Source organism: Urocitellus parryii, chromosome 11, assembly GCF_045843805.1.
Source record: "Urocitellus parryii isolate mUroPar1 chromosome 11, mUroPar1.hap1, whole genome shotgun sequence".
Taxonomy (NCBI): Eukaryota; Metazoa; Chordata; class Mammalia; order Rodentia; family Sciuridae; genus Urocitellus; species Urocitellus parryii.
In genome coordinates this window covers 22,847,613-22,868,215 of record NC_135541.1, presented here as the reverse complement: position 1 = coordinate 22,868,215, position 20,603 = coordinate 22,847,613, and the positions used below count along the sequence as shown (strand labels likewise).

The window sequence follows — 20,603 nt, the reverse complement described above, 5'->3', positions numbered from 1 at the left end:
GGCCAAGGGCCAGTCATCTCAGCAGCTCCGAGACTAGTCACGTCTGAAAGTGCAAATGTCAATGGATTTTAACCATCTTGAGGTTGTAATCTTTTCCAAAGCTCAATGAATGTGGAAGTCAATTCCTTTAAATGCAAAATAGCTGGCATTCTGGCTGGAGGCTTGTTGTGTTCAGGATATTTCTTCCCCACCTACCTCCTCTCCCACCCCCACCCCATCCCCCAAAGAAAGGTACAAAAGGTTGCAGTTCTGCAGCATTACCATTACAGGGAAGGCACTGGTTACCCACCAGCAGGCGGAAGGAAGACAGGGTCGTGTCACTTCAGAGCTAAGTGCCATAGTGCCTTAAGTGTTGCTAGGAGGGCTGGATGACTGTCAGGAAGGAGGCGTAGGGTGGGGTAGAAAATGTGGAGAGGAATAAGGGCGGTGGGTGGGGGTGGCAGCTGGGGAGGAGCAACCAAAACTATTAGCATTAAAAATCTTCCTACAAACTGGATTCTGAACCCATGAAAACATCTAGTATCCTAAAATATTGATCTGGGTCTGGTTTCATTTTTCTTTTTAGACAAATCTAGACCTTTTTTGATTAAGGCTCCTAAAAAAAAAAATCCTTCCCTCCTCCCACCCACTTTCTCAAGCCCTTTACTTTTCCAACTAAAGTAGCAAACCCAAACCTACCAGCTTTTGTCCGCAGGGCTACAGAGCCGACCTTACCAAGCTGTCAAGCATGAGTCTTTAGTTAGCACTGTGAGTCACATGAGACACCTGTGTGTATGGTGGGCACCAGTGCTGCCCCTCTTGGTCCAGTGGGGTCAGGGCCAGATGTGACGAGATGAGGTGAGGGGTGGGGAGCATGAGGTTAATATCAGAGATTTCTGGCTGGTGGTCTGTCTTGCTGGCCCTATTCCCCACCGTTACACCCCCTCTGTAGAAAGAAACAAGGCCTCCTGCACTCCTCCCTACCCCACCTCCCTCCTCCTTGCTTCCTCTGGATTTGGGCGGCACAGCTCCTGGGGCTTGGAAAGCTTTCTTCTATCCAGTGAGGTAACAGCGTTCTGCCTTCAAGCGAAGTACATGGTGCGCAGAGTATCCTGGTGAACCTGCACGGCTTTGGCCAGGGCCTGGGGGTCCCGCCCATTGCTCTGCCCCGATATGTGGCTCCCCTCTCCACTGAAAAGGAAAAAAATGAAAGAAGTTCTTTCTGGTAAACTGAGCTACTGCTAATTCCCTCACCTATTCCTGGTGATGGTATGCCAATATCCATACCAACATTAAGAGAAAACCCCAATCCGGCATTGGGCAGATGGGCTCAAGGACACCAAATTGAGTAGCATCCACTTCCTTCTACCCAAGGAGAGTTAGGAGAGTCTGAACAGGCTGAAGCAAAAAGGAAGCCAGGCTGATCCCAGGCCTCACCTGTCATGCTCCTTGTCCACCAGGTGGTATCGTGCCCGGAAAGCCACTAGGCGGGCATAGTAGGCTGGTGCTGGGATAGAGACGGAACGTGTGCATCGTACATAAGTGTGGCACAGCTGGTATGTCAATATCTGAAGCTCATCCGCTGTGAAACGGTTGTCATCCCAAAGGACATAGTAATGGGATGGTCGGCTGGTACCCTAGGAAGATAAGAAGGTGAGGTTTCCTAGGTTGGGCAGAGAGGTTGGCTGATAATAAAGACAGAATCACTACTAAGAATATGGCTAGGCTGGATGACCCACCCATGAACAGAGACACAAAACCACCAGTGTCATAAAGCAAACTTTTATGGGCAATTTGCAAATATACTCAGGGTTTATTAAGAAGGCAATCCTGGGGCTGCGGTTGTTGCTCAATGGGAGAATGCTTGACTAGCATGTGTGAGGCACTGGGTTCAATCCTCAGCACCACATAAAAATAAAATTTTTTTTTTTTTAAAGAGAGAGTGAGAGAGGGAGAGGGAGAACAAGAGAGAGAGAGAGAGAGAATTTTAGTATTTATTTTTTAGTGTTTGGCGGACACAGTATCTTTGTTTTTTTGTATGTGGTGCTGAGGATTGAACCCAGGCCGCATGCATGCCAGGCGAGCGTGCCACAGCTTGAGCCACATCCCCAGCCCAATAAAAAATTTTTAAAAAAAATTACTGTATCCATCTACAAAAAGAAAAAAGAAAAAAAAAAGAAAGAAATCCTGATTTGAATACCACTCAGTTGATAACTCACATATTCTAGAGGCAGTAGGAATCACCAACTAATCTTTGACCCAGTGGAAACCCCAGGGCATAACCCAGCTACCTGGATGCCTGCATGGCTGCACAGATAGAAGTCAAACTCAAATGGATGGGTGATGTTGGTGTCCACAGTGGTCCCAGCTGGGATGTTACCACTCTTCCCAATCTGTGTAGAGAGAAACACAACCAAGATCCCAAGACCTGCTTGGCTCTAACAAAGGCCTTGGCTGAATTCTACTCTGATTCCACCAGAACCCCAAAAGCAAGACAAAAATTACTGTTCCCAGAGGGTACTAGGTCTTGAAATAATAGGCTTCTAAAATCAAACAGAATTGTGTTCAAGTCCTGATCTTGCCATTTATTACCTGTGTAATCTTAGCTTTAAGATTTTTAACCTTTCTGAGGTTAAACTGGAGATAATAATAGTACCTACCTCACAGGGTTGCTGTGAGGAAGACGCCTTGTACAGTATCTGGCACATAGGAGAAGTTCAATAAATGGTTGTTCCCTTTCCTTTCTCTGGGAGTTGTTCTATATATGGGGTCTAGGCCAAGGAGCTAGGAGGAGGGAGAGGAAGTATAAGGGAAGGAGGGGAGAAGGAGGACACTAAAGGAAAAAGGTGGTACAGGATGGACCACAAGAGTCAGGGGGAAGGAATGAGCCAGGGAGATGCACAGGACAAGGACTAAATTCCCAGACTTCATCTCAAGGGCTTCCTTCCTTATCAAGACAAGGGAGACAGGATAAGGGTATAAGTGGTCTCCTTAATCCCTCACTCACTCGCTCATTCTTGTCAGCACAAAAAAGGCGGGTGTGATGGCGTTTCTGCACCACAATGTAAGTGATCCCAGGCTGGTAGTCCTTTTCCAGTTTGATGCAGGCATCTCGAATGGCCAGGAGCTCATAGTGGAGGATCTAGGCACAGGGTGAGGAGGGAGACAAAGATACACAACTCCTCTTGAGTTCATATGCTTTCCTGAACTAAAAGACTGTCATCTATAATAGGGCTTTTTGCTCAGCCTCCCTTTATAAACAGATGCTTATCAATCAATTAAGAGATAATAGGCTTTTCCTGCCAAAAAATTAGCCTTATACTCAGTTCACCTGATATGTTTCAATAACACCTTGACTAGGAAGAGAGTACCCTCCTGGTTCCCAAGCATAAAGAGACCCAACATCAAGACACAAAATCAAAGTTCACAGAGCAATCACTAAAATCCCAATGTTCAAAGTTAGGTCGACTTCAGGATCAAGAAGATACTGGGAATTCCCCTGTGAGCTCCAAGAGTAGATAGGGTTTGGACCACCAGAGAAAAGCAGACATACAAGTTCCTGAATAGGTGCAAGGGGAGTAGATGAATCCAATCCCATAAAGATGTAAGATTATAAGAAAATGAATGAGCTAATGAAGTCATCACAGTGTAAAAATCATAGACAATAGTTACCTGTGATCATAGACGTCAGAAATAGGAAGTGAAAACTATATGGAAGGGGTTGGGAGTATAACTCAGTGGTAGAGCACAAGCTTAGTATGCCCAAGGTCTTTGAGCCAATCCCCAACAGCAACCCCCCAACACACATACATGTACACATACACACACATGACTGTACAGTAGAAAAGGAAAGACCTTGGAAAAAAACTAGAACTAGGCTTAAACCCAAGCTTCATATAGTTGTATCACCTTCAGCAAGTTATATAACCCCTCTAAATCTCACTTTCACTATATCCATTAATGTTACTAATAAGAATTACAAAGCCATTGTGAAGACTAAGAAATTAAATAAAAGCCTAAAAAGCAGTATGGATTAGTAACTGCTGACAATTTTGCTAATCAGTTGAATCTTAACTCATAGCTTTGTGAAGCTACTAGAGATTTCTGAATACAGAAGTGATATGATAAATTTGTCTGGCATTTAGGAAATAATGGATGACTTGGAGAAATTGAGTGCAATGTTTAAGAGAATGGACTTCAGAATAAGAACAATATGACCAAATCCCAATACTACTTATCAGCTTGAGTGACAATGAAGACTCATTTAACATTTCCAAACCTGTTTCCTCATCTGTCAAATGGCAATGATAAAATTATTATTTCTCCTTGGCAACTGTAAGCATTAAATAGAACATACTTAAAGTGCTACAGCACAGTTCACAGCATAAGATGTGCCCAATAAACTATAGTCATAATACTATCAAATGGTAGTTAAGGGCTGAGGATATAATTCAGTGGTAGAGCACTTGCATATCACGTACAAAGCCCTGGGTTTGACCCTCAATAACACATATGCACACACACAAAGGTAATTAAGAAAAGCAGTTCAGTATACTAGTCTAAGCAATAGAATATGAGGGTTGGCAGTGAGAATAAATAGGAGTAACATTATGAAAAAAGGTCAACAATATGGTTCTCAAGTGTGGTCTCTAGCCCAGTAGCAAAATCCAGGAACCTGTCAGTTTGACAGATTCTAGGATTGTATCCTAGACTCATTGAAACAGAAATTGCAAGGGTAGAGCCACAAACTGTTTAAACAGTTCCTCCAGGTTACGTTGATATATTTGAGAATCATTGGTCTGGGGGAGGGAGGGAGAGGAATGAGAAAGACTTGATCTAAAGCAGTCTCCAATATGAACCAACCAGTAAACAGGCATCAAGGGCTTTCTGTTGTAAGAAGAAAAGTCTATAGATGCTTAATACTCACCTCTAAGTTGTGATCCTTGCCCACAAGCCTACCCCATTTAGAGAAGCTCCTGAAGAACTGGCACATCTCCCAGAGCCAACAGCTTAGAAAAGCACCTAGCCCTCTGGCCTCAACATGGGCCCTACCTGGGGAAGCTGGCCTTCTGGGACCCCATCTCGATAGAAGATGATGCGCGTCGGCTTGAAGCGGGTGGACTTGTAGAATTGGATGAGCAGCTCACGCACCATGTAGGACAAGTCTTCAATGATCTCCTGCCGTGGTCGCTGTACCCGCACAGTAGCACAGTATCGGCTGGGGTGGGCATCCATACTGCCTACTACCTGACAATCAAAAAGAAAGGATCAGCCACCAATATATCACTTTCCCTGTCAGAATGTGGGTTTGAGGAAAGGCTTTTTAGCAAAAAAACTGTGCAACCAAATGAACAGGGTCTTGGATTCAAAAAGTCTGTTCTATTGTACTTTCAGAATTTACTTAATCCTTCTGATAAGAATACTTGCTTTCAATGGTGGTGTGGTACCTATAAAGCATCGTGCACAAGGCCTGGCCCTATCCCTTGCAGAAGAACATGTGAAGATTTGGCACTACTAACTCAATGACTCATCCAGGGCAAGTTTAACCTTTTCTCCATTTAATTAATAATCTACCCAGGAATCATGACCATCTTGTAGTTGATGGAAGTATGTCAATTTCTTTTTTTTTTTTTTAAGAGAATTTTTTAATATTTATTTTTTAGTTTTTGGCGGACACACATCTTTGTTTGTATGTGGTGCTGAAGATAGAACCCGGGCCGCACGCATGCCAGGCGAGCGCGCTACTGCTTGAGCCACATCTCCAGCCCCGAAGTATGTCAATTTCAAAAAGGAGAATGACCATAGCCTAAGAGGGATGGCCACAAGCAAATCAGAATAAGCATATTATAGGTTTTGTCTGCCTTACCAAATTAAGACAAATCTACCTAGAGAAATAAGAAAGCTGAAGAAATAGAAGTATGAAGTAATCGCTGACCCCTAGCAATTTGGAAGCCTCTAAGAGACAGGGAGCCAAAAAATCAGAAGAGGCATTGGAGAGATATCTAATCAACTGGACAGATTAAGGGTGGGGATGGAGAAGAGGAAAGGACAATCCCAGGAACTAAGTAACTCCCTTAAGAGGGATTTCAGAGAAGGTATATACTTCCCCATATCCTAAAAGCAAGTGTGGAAAGAGAAAAGTTCAAATGCAGAGCAAGTGTGATGGGAGACTGGCAACAGTTTCTGTCCTTAGGCTGTATTCTCACTAATCTTTCCCCCCAAAAAAGATATTACGCAGAGCTTTAAGGGTAAAAGGGATGGTGAGCTGCAGGGTCTTACCCAGGGTCAAGAAGAGCCTGGGCTGAGGGAAGGAAATCATGCACAGTCTTGAGGGCTCAGAGTTAAGAGGAGAACCTTATGAAGAAGCTGAAGCATATTACTCACTGCTGTGATAGAAGGTTTTTTCCCATCCCCTGCTGGGGGGTGTGTAACATCTGCTCCTAGGAATATCACTGGCTGTTGAAAGACCGCAGAGCTGAGCAAAGAAGAGAAAACAAAATGGTGAGGAATTGGATCTTCTCTGCCTAGCACCGTCTAGCACTCACTTTGTTCTTCTCCCTCTTAAGTCTGATTCACTCTGCCTGGCCAAGGGCCTGTCTGTTCATTAATCCCCAGCAAGGTACCTCTACAAGATCAAATGGTCAACAGAGCATACCGCTGGTGTGGGACTAGGATGTTGTTAATGCCACCAAGTTTGACATTGATCTTGAGGCAGAGGTTGGATAGAGTCTGAGGCGATGTCTTGACCACGTTCTTCACCTGCACACACTGTGTTGCCATTCCCAAAAGAGTATCTCCAACTCGTTTCACCTCAGCTACAGGAAGGGAGAGAAATGATTAACATATTTAACAAGTATTTACTGAATGCCTACTGAATGCTAGGTAGTGTTATAAAGTGTTAAGGAACATAATAGTGACCAGAAAACATAAACACTGCTCTTACAATGCTTACTTTGTGACTAATTTTAAAAACCATGAAAATTCTAACACTGATAAATGCTACAACAGAAAACCACATGGAGCTATGGGAGAACATAATAGGGGGTAATATACTAGTCAGAAAAATATTCTTGAGTAAGAAATGATGAAAATGAAATCTGAAGGCAGCAAAGGGCTTAAAGGAGGGATTTGAGAGGAAACATTTCAGGCAAAGGAAACACGTACTCTGCTAGGAGATAGATAGTACGATATATTTGAGAAATTGAAAGGCCATATTGGCTAAAAAGGAGAGGCACGGGACCATGTTGTAACAGAAAAAAATGTGGTAATTAGGCTAATCTATGGAAAAGATGAGGGTGGCTTAGATTAACCCATTATGTCCCATCATCCCATTTATGGAACAAAAAACTTAAATTGAAAGCTGAAGTTGTGGCTCAGAGGTAGAGCACTTGCCTAGCATGCGTGAGGCACTGGATTAGATACTCAGCACCACATAAAAATAAACAAAGGTGTTGTGTCCAACTGAAGTAAATATATAAATGTTTAAAAAAAACCTTTATATTGAGCAAACAATGTATCATGGTAACTTTGAAATAAATATTTCTAGAGTTCTATTCTTTTGAGAAAAGTAGTAAATGAATGATTAGTGATAATATTCATTAATGTTATTGTAATTAATACTAAATAATAAATTATATGAGAACTAGATTATGTTTTCCAATCTATTTTAATGCACATGTGTTAATTTCATTGAAATAGTCACAGAATTGGGACTTAGTGGGTTAAGAATAAAGTCAAGGAGCTGAAGACATATTTCAGTAGTAAAGCTTGTGCTTAGCATGCACTGAGCCCTGGGTTCAATCCCCAACACTGCCCATCCCTCAACAAAAAACAACTTTTAAAATTAAAAAAAAAAAAATTAAAGTTGAGTTGTTGAGATGGAAACAGATTCAGAAGATATTTGATTTTAGGAACTCAGTTACAGACAAGATACATGAGAAAGAGAAGAGATTTTTATGGATAAAAAAGTTTCTAGCTTTTCTAACAAATTCTTTGAGAAACATGTTTAGTTTAAAGTGTTTTTGTCATCCCACTAAGGTTATCAACTAGGCAAATGGACATACGGGTTGGAAGCTCAAAAGAAATTTCTACAATATTTAAGTACAGGCAGTAACTGAAGGCATGATCTTGATGAGATCATTAAGGAAGATAGAGTGAAAAGAGGGCTTAGATCTGAATCTTGAGGAACTCCCAGTATTTGCAGAACAGGAAGATGGGTCTGCAAGGAGCAAAATTCCAAACAGCTTAAGGATGAAAAAGACAGTGTTGCATGGTGAACACCAAGGGAAGACAGTATTTCAAGAAGGAGCAAGTGAACAAGAAAGTCAAATGCAAACCAGGTGTAGCAGCCCACGTCTGTAATCCCAGGAACTCTTGAGGCTGAGGCAGGAGGATCTCAAATTCAGGATCAGCTTCAGCAACATAGTGAGACCCTAAGCAACTTAGTGAGACCCTGTCTAAAACTTAAAAAAAAAAAAAAAATAAAACAAAACATGGCTGGGGAAGTGGCTAAGCTCCCCTCGGTTCAATCCCCAATACCAAAAAGAACAAAAATAAAAGTCAAATGTATCTAAGAAAGTGGTAAAATGATGATCAGAAATGTCCTTTGGAGTTAATGATATCAAAGGAAAAATCTAGTATTTTAAAGACTTGATCAGGTACTTAACAAAAGAGGCTAGTGACTTAGTCAAGACATAAAGATATTCAACTTTATGTTACAAGAAAATCAAATTAAAAGCATAATGCAATAATATCATTAAAAACCCCAAAGAATGGCTAAAATGAAAAAGAGAATACCAAGTTTAATAAGGATTTGAAACTCCTAGAACTATCACACACTGCTATTGGTGTGTTAGTTGGTAATACACACTCAATAGAAATATGCACAGGTGTTCAAAGGACATGTACAAGCATTATTTATAGTAGTCAAAACTGAAGACTAGGGCTAGGGTTGCAGCTCAGTGGTAGAGCACTTGCCTAGTATGTGTGAAGCACTGGGTTCAATTCTCAGCACGACATAAATAAGTAAATAAAGATTTTATGTCCATCTACAACTAAAAATATTTTTTTAAAAAACTGAAGACAATACAAACGTGTATTAACAGTAAAATGGACAGATACATGTAAAATGTGTTATATTCACATGATGGAAAACCTGTAACAAACTACAACTAAACACAACACAAATAAATCTCACAAATTTAATATTGCCTGAAAGAAGCCAGACACACAAAAAATACATACACTGTGATTACATTTACATGAAATTTTAAAAATATGCAAAACTAATCTATGGTGTTAGAAACCAGAATAGTGGTTCCCTCAGTAACTGGTAGCTGAGTGGTGATAATGTTCTACTAAGTACTGATTACACTGTTGACAGTGAAAATTCATTGAGCTAAACACTTCAGATTTCTATGTATCTATTATAATTTAATAAGAAGTTGCATTTTTTAAAAAGTAAATGGTATCAATTTAATGGATAGAAAATATAAAATATAATGAAAACTGGATATATATAGTACCACATCAGAACTGAGCAAATTTGACACTGTCTACACTCTCAGGGCAACCACAAAGCCAACAAGACCTTGATCTGACCATCACAGGGAGAGTGTCATTTCACCCAGCATCCTGAAGGGTCTTTAGTAGAATCTGACTGCTTCTCTTATCTGCTGGCTTAATTTTCAGGCAGATAGTCTCATGTCCATGTAAATGGAAGAAACCCAAGGACCTAATAAAGGCACAAGGCTGGGGAGAGGTGTAATATTACTGAGCCCAGCAAGGGGAAAATTCTGATCAAGTACTGCCTCCCCAGTAAGCCAAAACACTGGATTTTCCTGTAACAGAGGGAACCACACACAGGGATACTTACTCAAGGCAGTTCTCCTAAAAAGCATCCTTATCTTTCTTTCAGGACTATGAATTTAAGGCTCTTTAAGAGAGAAATAGCCTGAAGGTCAACCAACTTCCCTTCATAAGAAATTATTGAGTATCATAACAACATAAGATAGTATCTTCTATATGTGCAGAGGCAAGAAGGTTTCAGAGCAGAGTCAGATATATTCCACACTCAAAATTAAACAAGGTAGTAACTGATCAGCGGCCTGATAAATCAGAGGAATCCAGAAAGACAAGTTCATCCTCCAGGTGGAATGATAGGAATAAGGAATAAGCAGCATTTAAACTGGGTCTCAAAGGATGGAGAGAAGTTTAAGGGCAAGAGAGAAGAACAAGAAGAGTAGTCAGATAGCCAGGCAAAGACAAAATGATGAGAGCCAAACCAGAGAGTGGAAAGCACAGACAAGGAACGTGCATTTAAAATGCATCTACTATGTGCCAGGCACTCTGCTAGATGATTTTTATATCATTAATTGATGAGGCTCAGAAAAGTTAGGTAATTTGTCTAAGTCAGTTGACTGGTACATCCAGGACTTAAATTCAGCTCCAATTCCAGATCTTTCTAGTACGAATAGCAAGTAAGCAGTGCAAGATAAAACTGAAGAGGTTAAACTAAGTTCAGGACCCACAAAGCCCTTAACATAGTACTGAATGGGGACCAATGAAGGTGTTTTTGTTTTTAACATATACTTTTAGTTGTAGGTGGACACGATACCTTTATCTTATTTTTATATGGTGCTAAGGATTGAACCCAGTGCCTTACTCCTGCTAGGTGAGTGCTCTACCACAGAGCAACAACCCCAGCCCCTGAAGGTGTTTTTTATAGGACAGTCACAAATTCTTATCTGGTAACCTACTCAAGAAAGACTTGTGAATAAAGGTTAGAATAGATGACCAACAACTTGCAGAAGAAAGAGGCCAAATGGAAATATAGGAACTGCAGAGAGTTCAAGGGCTGGATCAAGATTTTAGTTCTATAACTTATAAACAAGAGGTGATAACCTAAGCAATTGGAATGAATGGGAGTATCAACAGAATGTAAAAGCAGAGGACAGAATGCCAGAGAATACCAGACATTCCTGATAATGACAAAATTGAGAGATAGGAGAAAACATCCAGAAGTCAAGGAAAGAAGAAAACTGGAATGTAGCTCAGTGGTAAAGCACTTGTTAGCATGCGTAAGGCCCTGGATTCAATCCTCAGTAACACACACACACACACACACACACACACACACAGTTGTAGTAACATATTCCAGGAGAGGGAAATCTAAAAATGTTTGAAGCTTGAAAGGTATATGAATTACCAAAGGTAACAGAACCGGATGGGAGCAAGAGCACAGAGCTGCTGAGCAAATGGAATAAGAGAAAAGTGCTAACAGAGACATACATAGTCATTTCTTTTCTAAAAGAGAGAAAAAAGGGAAGACAGAAATCTCTTAAAAAGTCTACATCATTATCAGGTAACAGAATATTAGCAGAACCACCATATCTTTGCTTGGGCTGCACAACGTCCTAATAAACTACACACTCCTAAGGACAGGAATCTCAACTGACCCATCTGTGTATCTGGCCATCTGAGCCTGGCAGAAAGACCAGCACACAAGGTCCCCAGTAAATATTACTGGAAGGGACTGTGAGCAGGTAAATAAAATCTAGAATGACCCAATAGCTCATATAGACTGATATTTCTCTCATAAGAGGAATGCTAACATGGGACACCTTTGGCAGAAATCAAAACTCTCCATCAACTCCACCAAAAATCCCCCAGGGAGCTATCCCAAGAAGTGTCCTATCATCATTATCACTGTCCCAAGAGAACTGTACCATACACTGGCGTCTTCCCTGGCAGGATGACGATAATGAGCTGCAGCCCTGAGTAGGTGTTCTTGAGATGCCGGAACATGGGCTCCACGCTGTCAGCCCCTTGTGCGTATTTGCAGAAACAAGGCTGACCCTGGATGGGCATCCCTGCATCCTTGGAAATCTTCCGCAGCTGGTCTGTGAAGTTCCTGTAGCACAAGCACAATTGTGATAGGAGCCAGTAAGTCCCACTTTAAAACTCAAATGAATGTCTCCATCTTAGGTGCTAAGCACTTATTAAGGCACATGAATGAGACATGAGCAGACATTGGAAAAAAAATACATTAATAGTTGAATAGGACAAGACAGAGCTTGCCAAGTGTGCAACAGAGAGAATACCAAGAAAGTGGAGAAAGCCCCAGAGAAAGGACCTGTAGGTATTCCCAGGGCTCCTACCTTGTCCCTGATTCAAGCAGCTGAAAGCTGTGCTTCATTACATATGCAAAGAAATAGGCAGATGTCTAACTGTAAGGCCTTTTGATCAAAATAAATGAGGTTCCAAAGTGATGGGAGCTCAAGAGATGCTCAGTAAAAACAAGCTTCCTTCTCCCCTACTGGTTCTTTGATACCTTGAGCTAATTAAACAAGCTTCTTTCCTTTAGTTTAGGGCTTTACCTTGGGAAAGGAAAACAAAGTTGGTAGACAGGGTACACATGCAATATAGTTTTAAAAAAAAAATCAACCTACAAAAATAAACTGACAGACTGAAACAGGCGCAGGGAATTTAATTTTTTAAAAATCTTTAAACATGGGCTGGCTTTGTGGCTCAGGGGAAGCATGCTCGCCTAGCAAGCGTGAGGCCCTGGGTTTGATCCTCAGCACCACATACAAACAAATAAAGGAGTTGTGTCCAACTACAACTAAAATAAATAAATAAATAAATATATTTTTAAAAATTCTTAAAAAAAAAATCTTTAAACACACTCAGGCTTGGGTTGTGGCTCAGTGGTAGAGCAGTTGCCTGGCATGTGTGAGGCACTGGGTTCAATTCTCAGAACCACATAAAAATAAACAAACCTTTATTGTGTCCATTTACAAATAAAAAATTAAAACCGAAAAAAAAAAAAAACTAACAAATTTTTAAAAATTAATCAAACACACTCAGTGTTAGAGTGCTGCTTGCCTAGCATGTGAAAGGCCTGGGGTTTAATCCACAGCATCACAAAAATGCAATAATGTACAAATAGAGAACAAAAATAGTTGTTTAGATGCCACATCAGAAGGGAGGAATGGGACTAGAATGAAGAATATAAAAAAATGCCAAAGTTATTTATATTTACTTTTGAAAAAAGGATAAGGTAACTGACAAAACTCTGGATAATGGATATATGAAAGGTGTATTATCCTCTACATTTATTATTTAAATTTTTTTTCAAAAAAAGAAATGTTAGAATAAAAAAAATATAACCTAAGTATTGTCTCCTGAAAACAAGAAGTAGGGCTCTCATAGGTCCACTAACATCATTTCTTCCATTTCTCTGCCTTGCACACAACTTGCTGTAACTACCAAAAATGCCAATGAGTTACCAGACTTCATTAATAATGAGTCCCTTCTTCAAGGGAAGGGGTATTCCCAATCTTCTCTAAATAACAGACCACATTTGGGATACTGTACCCAGTGCTAGGGACCAAAAAGTACTAAGAAACATCTAGGAGGGGGAAGGTTTTGAAATCTGACCCAACAGTAATAGAGTCTCCTTAGCCAGAAGAATAATCCTGAGGGTTCAAAGAACTTCCTCATCCATTCCCAATTACCAATTTCTCCTACTTCACTTCATTTCTTCCCCCATTCTCAAATGAAAAGGGGGCTCTTTCTCTGTGCTTCTGAATCCCACTGCCTCCTCCACATTTGGAGACATTGTTTTGTTTACTTTCTATTTTCTCTATTTTCAGCCTCTGCTTAGTATGCACATTTTCCCTGGACAATCTCACCCAGTGCCATTGCTGAAGACTCAGAAGTCTTTACCTTTAGCTCACAATCACATATATAATGGGGTGTCACTGATCCAGATGCACATATCACATTCTCACCCCCTATACCTAGGGGGTCACTGAGAGAGGAAAATGCCCAATGAAATTGACCCCTTCCAACTCTTGAGATTGTAGTTACCAATTCCTGATGCCTCAAAATGATCCAAACAATAAACTGCCACACACACACACACACACACACACAAACAAAAAAAATTAGACAATGAAAGAAGATGGAAGTAAGAGAGAAGTATACAGAGAATAGAGCTACCAATGAAATGATCAGGCTCAAAGGAAAAAAAATTGGGAGCCCTTCTAATACTGCTAAGGGCCAACCCTCCAATGCTAGGCCAAGTGCAAGAGCAGCTTATCCCAAATGGAGCTAAATCCAAAGAACCCAAGAAAGCGGACCCTCCCCCCCCAAAAAAATCTATTTAAGAGAAACCATAATTATGACAGTGGTGGCTGTTTATCTAGAAATGGTAAGGAGAGGGCAGAAGAGCAAGGGCAGGGTCTAGAGTCAGTGGATTTATTAGGAACTGCTAGAACTAATTCTTATGAGGACTCCAAGACCATCTGAACCCACAAGGGCACGTCTCCATTATCTTCATCACAACCCCAAATGACCAGCTCCACTGACTCTAATTCATACCCAGAGTACACTGACCCCATTCCACATCCAGAGAGCCACCACATCAAGATAGCAAAAGGTAGGGATGGTGACACAAAATCCCAGCAACTCAGGAGGCTGAGGCACAAGCAGCACAAGTTTGAGGCCAGTCTCAGCAACTTAGTGAGACCTGGTCTTAAAATAAAAATAAAGAAGGACTCAAAATAAAAATAAAAATAATGGTGGTAGCACATGCCTGTAATCCCAGCAATTCAGGAGGCTAAAGCAGGAAGATAGCAAGTTCAAGGCCAGCCTTGGCAACTTAGTGAGATCCTGTCTCAAAATAAAAAAAAATACAAGGGACTGGGGTTGTAGCTCAGTGGTAGAGCCCCCCTGGGTTCAATTCCCAGTATCACAAAAATAAATAAATAAAATTTAAAATAAAAAAGTGTTGGGGATGTAGCTCAGTTGTAGAACACCCTGGGTTCAATCCTCCAGTACCATAAATACGTTTCCCCTTCTCTTCTCAATCTCTCAATCTCTCTCTCTCTCTCTCTCACTCTGTGTCACTCACTGATATACACACACACACACACACACACACACACACACACACACCCCACAGCATAAATCTCTGAACAGTACACTTTAAGTATGAGTTTTGTGGGATTTTTTTAAAACATACCTTAATAAAAGTTTTTTTGTTTAAAAACAAATGATTGTAGAGAAAGGGTCAGTGACTTCACTTATTCATTCATTCACTGAAGTCATTATTCCCCTAGCTTGTTTCCTTAAGCCATTCAGCTATTTCACTTTCCCCACAGCTGCCATCTACTCCAAGTCACTCAGCCCTGAGGGTGCAGAGACCCTTACTAGTCACATTCACCTAATTCAGGTCACTTGGACCTGACAGAACAAATTCTGTGGATAGGAGAGGACAGCTCACCTCTGAGCTAACCAAGCTGCTTATTATGTTTGTTTGTTTGTTTCCAACTAGCAACGTAAGTTTTGAAGCTCTGATCTGATTTGATCCCAACTCTGACACTTTCTTGATGTGCAAACTTTGGACAAGTTGCTTATTAACCTCTCTGAGCTACAGTCTCCTGAAAATGGAAACAGCACTACCTATTCACTATGAAGATGAAATGGGAGAACATAAATTAGGTATTTAAATAAAATGTGTCATAAACATTATAGTTATCACTACCACTACTTATTACCAATGATAATAATTGCAACAACAAAATAATTAAACTCTCCCTTAGGAGACTCATATCCTAAAATCATCATCTCTGGTACAGACACGGCTCCTTATTGAAGTCTCCTAACCACAGATGGACAAAAAAGGAAAAGGAAGAAGTCTCAGCCAGAAAGGACAAGGCAGGCAGAGACAAGACAGAAAGAACAGACTATAGATCCATCTTGATCCCTGGGCAGCAGGGAACAGTAGCTCTGGGTTTCTTCCCACCCTTTCAACCCCACATACCAACCCTCCTTACTTGAGCACCTCTTCTCGACACTGTTTTTGGGGTGCGAAGCAGGCGATGGCCCAGACTTTGATCTCAATCCCATTGTAGAACTGTTTCCCCCGCATGTCCCAAACACCTTGATTGGGTGTGGCAATGGCCCGGTTCTGCGAATAGGCAGAGGGGGGCGCCCAGGTGAGCCTCAGTAGAACCAAGTGGGTAGGGACCAAAAGCCCCTGGTTAAACAACCCAACCACCCACATATGCCCCAGAGATGTTGTGTGGCCCTGACCCTGCTCACCCGGCCGCCGTACTGCAAGATGGGCGCCGGCAGCACTCGCCCCGTCACCTCCGTCATGTCATCTTTCACTTTGATTCCAAATTCCTGGATGTAGGGATCTAGGTTGTAGCTGGCATTCTTCATCTGCAGGCAAAGAAGGACATCTTAGGAGAACAGCAGCTTGGTAATACCGTAACTCACCCTCTGGGTCCCAAGGAGAGAGCCCTGAAGAGAAGCTGAAGTTGGCAAGAAATAGCCCTAAAAGGTAAGGTGGGAGGAGGAATAAAAAATGAAGGAAGCAGCAGTGGACAACAGTAAAGTTATCAGGAGGGGAAAATCAAAATAGCTATAGTGTCAAGAAGCAAGAACAGCCCTGTGGAGTCCCCGGCACCAAATCCAAACTTGGGTTCTCTTGAAGGAGGGTCTTTTGGGGCATTAAAACATCTATGCTACCAAGGGCCCCAATAACTGAGTAAATGAGCATGCATTTCTCTGCAACCCCACTGACCAGGCGACTTATCTCCTCCTGTCTGTCTGGGGCTGACCTAGCTGTAGCCTTTATCATGGTTGAAGTCTGGTTGTCAGTCAGCTTCTTTATGCAGCGCTGCCCAGCCACAATGTTACAGACCTGAGGAAATGAAAAGGACACACAGCTCTGGCTTGAGTTCAATCCACCCTATAAGAGACCTTCACTGTCAACCAGGGAAAGAATCTCTTGTACATACATGTATTCTCCTCTTGAGTTTCACTTGATATATGTTACAAAATATTCACATTCAAAACAAAAAATAATACTATTATGTGATTAGAACCTTGGGATCCAGACTCAGAGCTCAGGTCTATTAAATGAGAACAATATCAATCTGATAGGGCCGTATGGAGAGGAAATAAAGGATTTAAAGGACTGAGCACATCTTTAGGGCACATTAAACCCTCAATAAACTATAACAGAGCTCTTCTGAATACTGAAACTCAAACAAATTAATTCCTACAGCAGTCTCCACTAGTGGCAGGAAGTGAGTTGTTCCATCCTACAACAATTGAGGAGGACTACAGAGGGCTTTTAAACTCTTGAGCCCCCAGACTACAGAAATCACTGTCAGCCAACAGTGTCCACCATTGTTGTGAGGAACATCCTGCTACGTGATTCATCTGTTCTGACTCCAAGAAAAAATGATAAAGACAAAAAAAAAATGTCTAGTGATATATAAGACTGCCACTTCCCAATATATTCAGGATACTGTGAGAGGGAAGGTTTATAACAGAATAAAGGGTAAGTAGGTTTTGAGAGACTTGGGTTTAAAGTCCAGTTTTGCATTTCTAAATAATGTTACCTTTGGCAGGTCCCTTAACCTGAGACTCAGCTTCTACAATCTTAGACATGGGAAAAAACACTGTTTCATAATGTTGTTGTAAATATTTAGATGTGATGAAATGTATAACACGCTCCCTAAGACCAACATGATATACATGCTGGTTCTCATTCTAATTCCCAGAGTTCATGCTAAAAATGGGAGGGAAAACCAAACCAAGGTCACCTGCTTTTAAGTTCCATATTTTAACAAACACACAATATCAGCAATTTAATGGACATCCAGCATTGTTAAAATTTATTTGGTTGCTCTCTTAAAGATGTTTTAAAGTTGTAGCACTCTCCATTGTTTCCAGTGCTATAGAATTAACACTAGCAAAAAACTAACACAGGAAAGAAACCAGAACCATTGCTAATGAGAACGCAAAATGGTACAATCATTATGGAAAATGGTATGGTGATTCAAGAAATTTAACACAGGGCTGGGGATATAGCTCAGTCGGTATACTGCTTGCTTCCCACACACAAGGCCCTAGGTTCAATCACTAGCAGAAAGAAAGAAAAGAAAGAAAGAAAAGAAGAACAAAGGAAGGAAGGAAGGAAGAAATTAAACACAGAATTACCATGTGAACCAGCAATTCTACTTCTGGGTGTGTACTCATAAGAAGTGAAAGCAGAGACATGAATAAGTATTTGTGCTCCTTTTACACAGCAGCTTTACTCACAGTAGCCAAATGTAGAGGTAACTCAAGTGTCCATCAATGGATGAACACATAAAATGTGGCATACACAAAGGAATATTATTCAACCTTAATGCAGAGGAAATTCTAACATGCTACAACATAAACCTTAAAGACATTGTGTTAAGTGAAATAAGCCAATAAGAGGACAAATATTATGATTCAACTTATATAAGGTTTCTTTTTTTTCTTTTTTTTTTTTTTAAAGAGAGAGTGAGAGAGGAGAGAGAGAGAGAGAGAGAGAGAGAGAGAGAGAGAGAGAGAGAATTTTTAATATTTATTTGTTAGTTCTTGGCGGACACAACATCTTTGTTGGTATGTGGTGCTGAGGATCGAACGCGGGCTGCACGCATGCCAGGAGAGCGCACTACCGCTTGAGCCACATCCCCAGCCCATATAAGGTTTCTTGAGTAGTCAAATTCATAGATGCAGAAAGCACAATGGTGGTCTCCAGAGCTAAAGGGACAGAGCAATGGAGAGTTATTAAACAGGTACAGTTTCAGTTTGAGATGATGAAAAATTTCTGGAGATAGAGAATAATGACAGTTTTACAATAATGTATATATATTTAATGCTATGAAACTCTAAACTCAATAGTTAAAATAGCAAATTTTATATTATATATATTTTACCACAATTTGAAATAGAAAAATGAAAGCAGAAATGAATTTTGATTTGAACATTTGAATTGGAGGCACTGGGCTATTACTAGTTTCTAGCTGTGGAATTCAATTAATCCATGTTGTTTTTCTTTTACTTAAAATCTTCCAGGGCTGGGGCTGAGACTGTGGCTCAGAGGCAGAGCATGTAATGAGGCACTGGGTTCAATCCTCAGCATCACATAAAAACAAATAAAAAAAATAAAGGTATTGTGTCCATATACAACTAAAAAATACATTAAGAAAAAAAAAATCTTCCAGGGCTAAAGATGTAGCTCAGTGGCTGAGCATTTGTCTAGTATGCACAAGGCCCTGAGTTTGATACCCATCCTGCAAAAACAAACAACTTTCCAATTGATTCCTATTCTAATTAGAATAAAATTCCACTAACCAGAAATTAGAACCCTTACTCACAGGATTCTAAAACAACACAGCCATATTGGAAACACTTGGCAGCTCAAGATGTTAAACACAGTTATAAATGATTTCATTCTTTAAATACATACCCAAGAGAAACAAAAACATGTGTTCACACACAAAAACATGTATAAAGAATGTTCACAGCACCCTTATGTATAATAGTCAAAAAGTGGAAACAACCCAATGTCCATCAACTGAAGGAGAAACAAAATGTGACATGTGACACATATCCACGCAATGGAACAACACAGATAAACCTTGAAAATAACAAACTGAATCTTGAAACAATTATACTAAATAAAAGAAATCATTCACAAAAGGCCACATATTGTACGATTCTACTTAAGTGATTTGTGCAGAGGAGGCATATCCAGGGACAGAAAATAGAGTAGTGGTTACCAGTGGTTGTTGGGAAAAAAAAAAAAAAAAGAATAGTGCATGACTGCTAATGAGTGTGCACTTTCTCCTGGGGGTAAAGAAAATAGCTGGAATTAGTAAAATGTTGCATAACTCTGTAAATACACTGAAACCACCCAATTGTACATTTTAAGAAGATGCATTTTATGGTATGTTAATCATATCTTGATGAAGCTATTCTTAAAAAAAAAAAAATCCCCCTTGGCCTACAATATCTTTTATGATTTGACTTGTACCTCTCTCCAGCATCATCTCTTATTACATCATATAACACATTCCTACCACTCATGCCTTCTATCTGGCCCTCAAAAGAGAACCAAACTCCACCTTACTTTAGAGCCTTTGCACTTGCTAGTCCTCTTGCCTTGAAAGCTCCACCCTCAGGCTGTTACAAGGTTGGTAAGCATAATTTTGGACTTAGTTCAATAGTTCCTAAAAAAGGCTTTCCCTGACAACAACAACTAAAGTAGTTTCCTAACCCCTCATACCCTTACTTCTATGCCCTTAACTTTTTTTTTTTTTTTTTTTAAGAGAGAGGGGAGAGAGAGAGAGAGAGAGAGAGAGAGAGAGAGAGAGAGACAGAGAATTTTCAATATTTATTTTCTAGTTCTCGGCGGACACAACATTCTTTGTTGGTATGTGGTGCTGAGGATCGAACCCGGGCCGCACGCATGCCAGGCGAGCACGCTACCGCTTGAGCCACATCCCCAGCCCTATGCCCTTAACTTGCTTTATTATCCTTTTTCTGCTCCTTGGTGCTGGGGATTGAATCCAAGGGTGCTTTACCAACAGTCCTTTACGTTTTATTTTATTTAGAAACAGGTTCTAAGATGCTGAGGCTGGCTTCAAACACATTTTTGTTTTTGTTTTTTTTCTGGATGATGCCAGATATAAGATTTTTAAAAAATTTTTTTTAGTTGCTGATGGACCTTCATTTAATTTATTTATTTATATGCGGTACTGAGTATTGAATCCAGTGCCTCACAC

At 40.5% G+C, this 20,603-nt stretch overlaps 1 protein-coding gene across 3 annotated transcripts in view; it reads right to left on the bottom strand.

Moving 5' to 3' along the window:
- Nucleotides 1-239: 239 nt before the first annotated feature.
- The window catches only part of LOC113186053 (argonaute RISC component 1), a 33,011-nt gene continuing 12,647 nt past the window's right edge, over nt 240-20,603 (bottom strand). Inside the window, exons 9-20 of one of the 3 annotated variants that reach the window (XM_026393396.2) lie at nt 16,577-16,696; nt 16,090-16,212; nt 15,822-15,955; nt 11,706-11,890; nt 6,635-6,794; nt 6,364-6,454; nt 5,032-5,226; nt 2,987-3,121; nt 2,640-2,678; nt 2,271-2,372; nt 1,417-1,616; nt 240-1,170 (exon numbers count right to left, since the gene is read on the bottom strand). In XM_026393396.2, the coding sequence (XP_026249181.1) occupies nt 1,062-1,170; nt 1,417-1,616; nt 2,271-2,372; nt 2,640-2,678; nt 2,987-3,121; nt 5,032-5,226; nt 6,364-6,454; nt 6,635-6,794; nt 11,706-11,890; nt 15,822-15,955; nt 16,090-16,212; nt 16,577-16,696 (1,593 nt within the window). In that variant the 3' untranslated portion in view covers nt 240-1,061. Of the gene's footprint in view, nt 1,171-1,416; nt 1,617-2,270; nt 2,373-2,639; nt 2,679-2,986; nt 3,122-5,031; nt 5,227-6,363; nt 6,455-6,634; nt 6,795-11,705; nt 11,891-15,821; nt 15,956-16,080; nt 16,213-16,576; nt 16,697-20,603 lie in introns of all 3 variants that reach the window. The other 2 variants (XM_077803731.1, XM_026393397.2) reach the window with 2 other exon arrangements.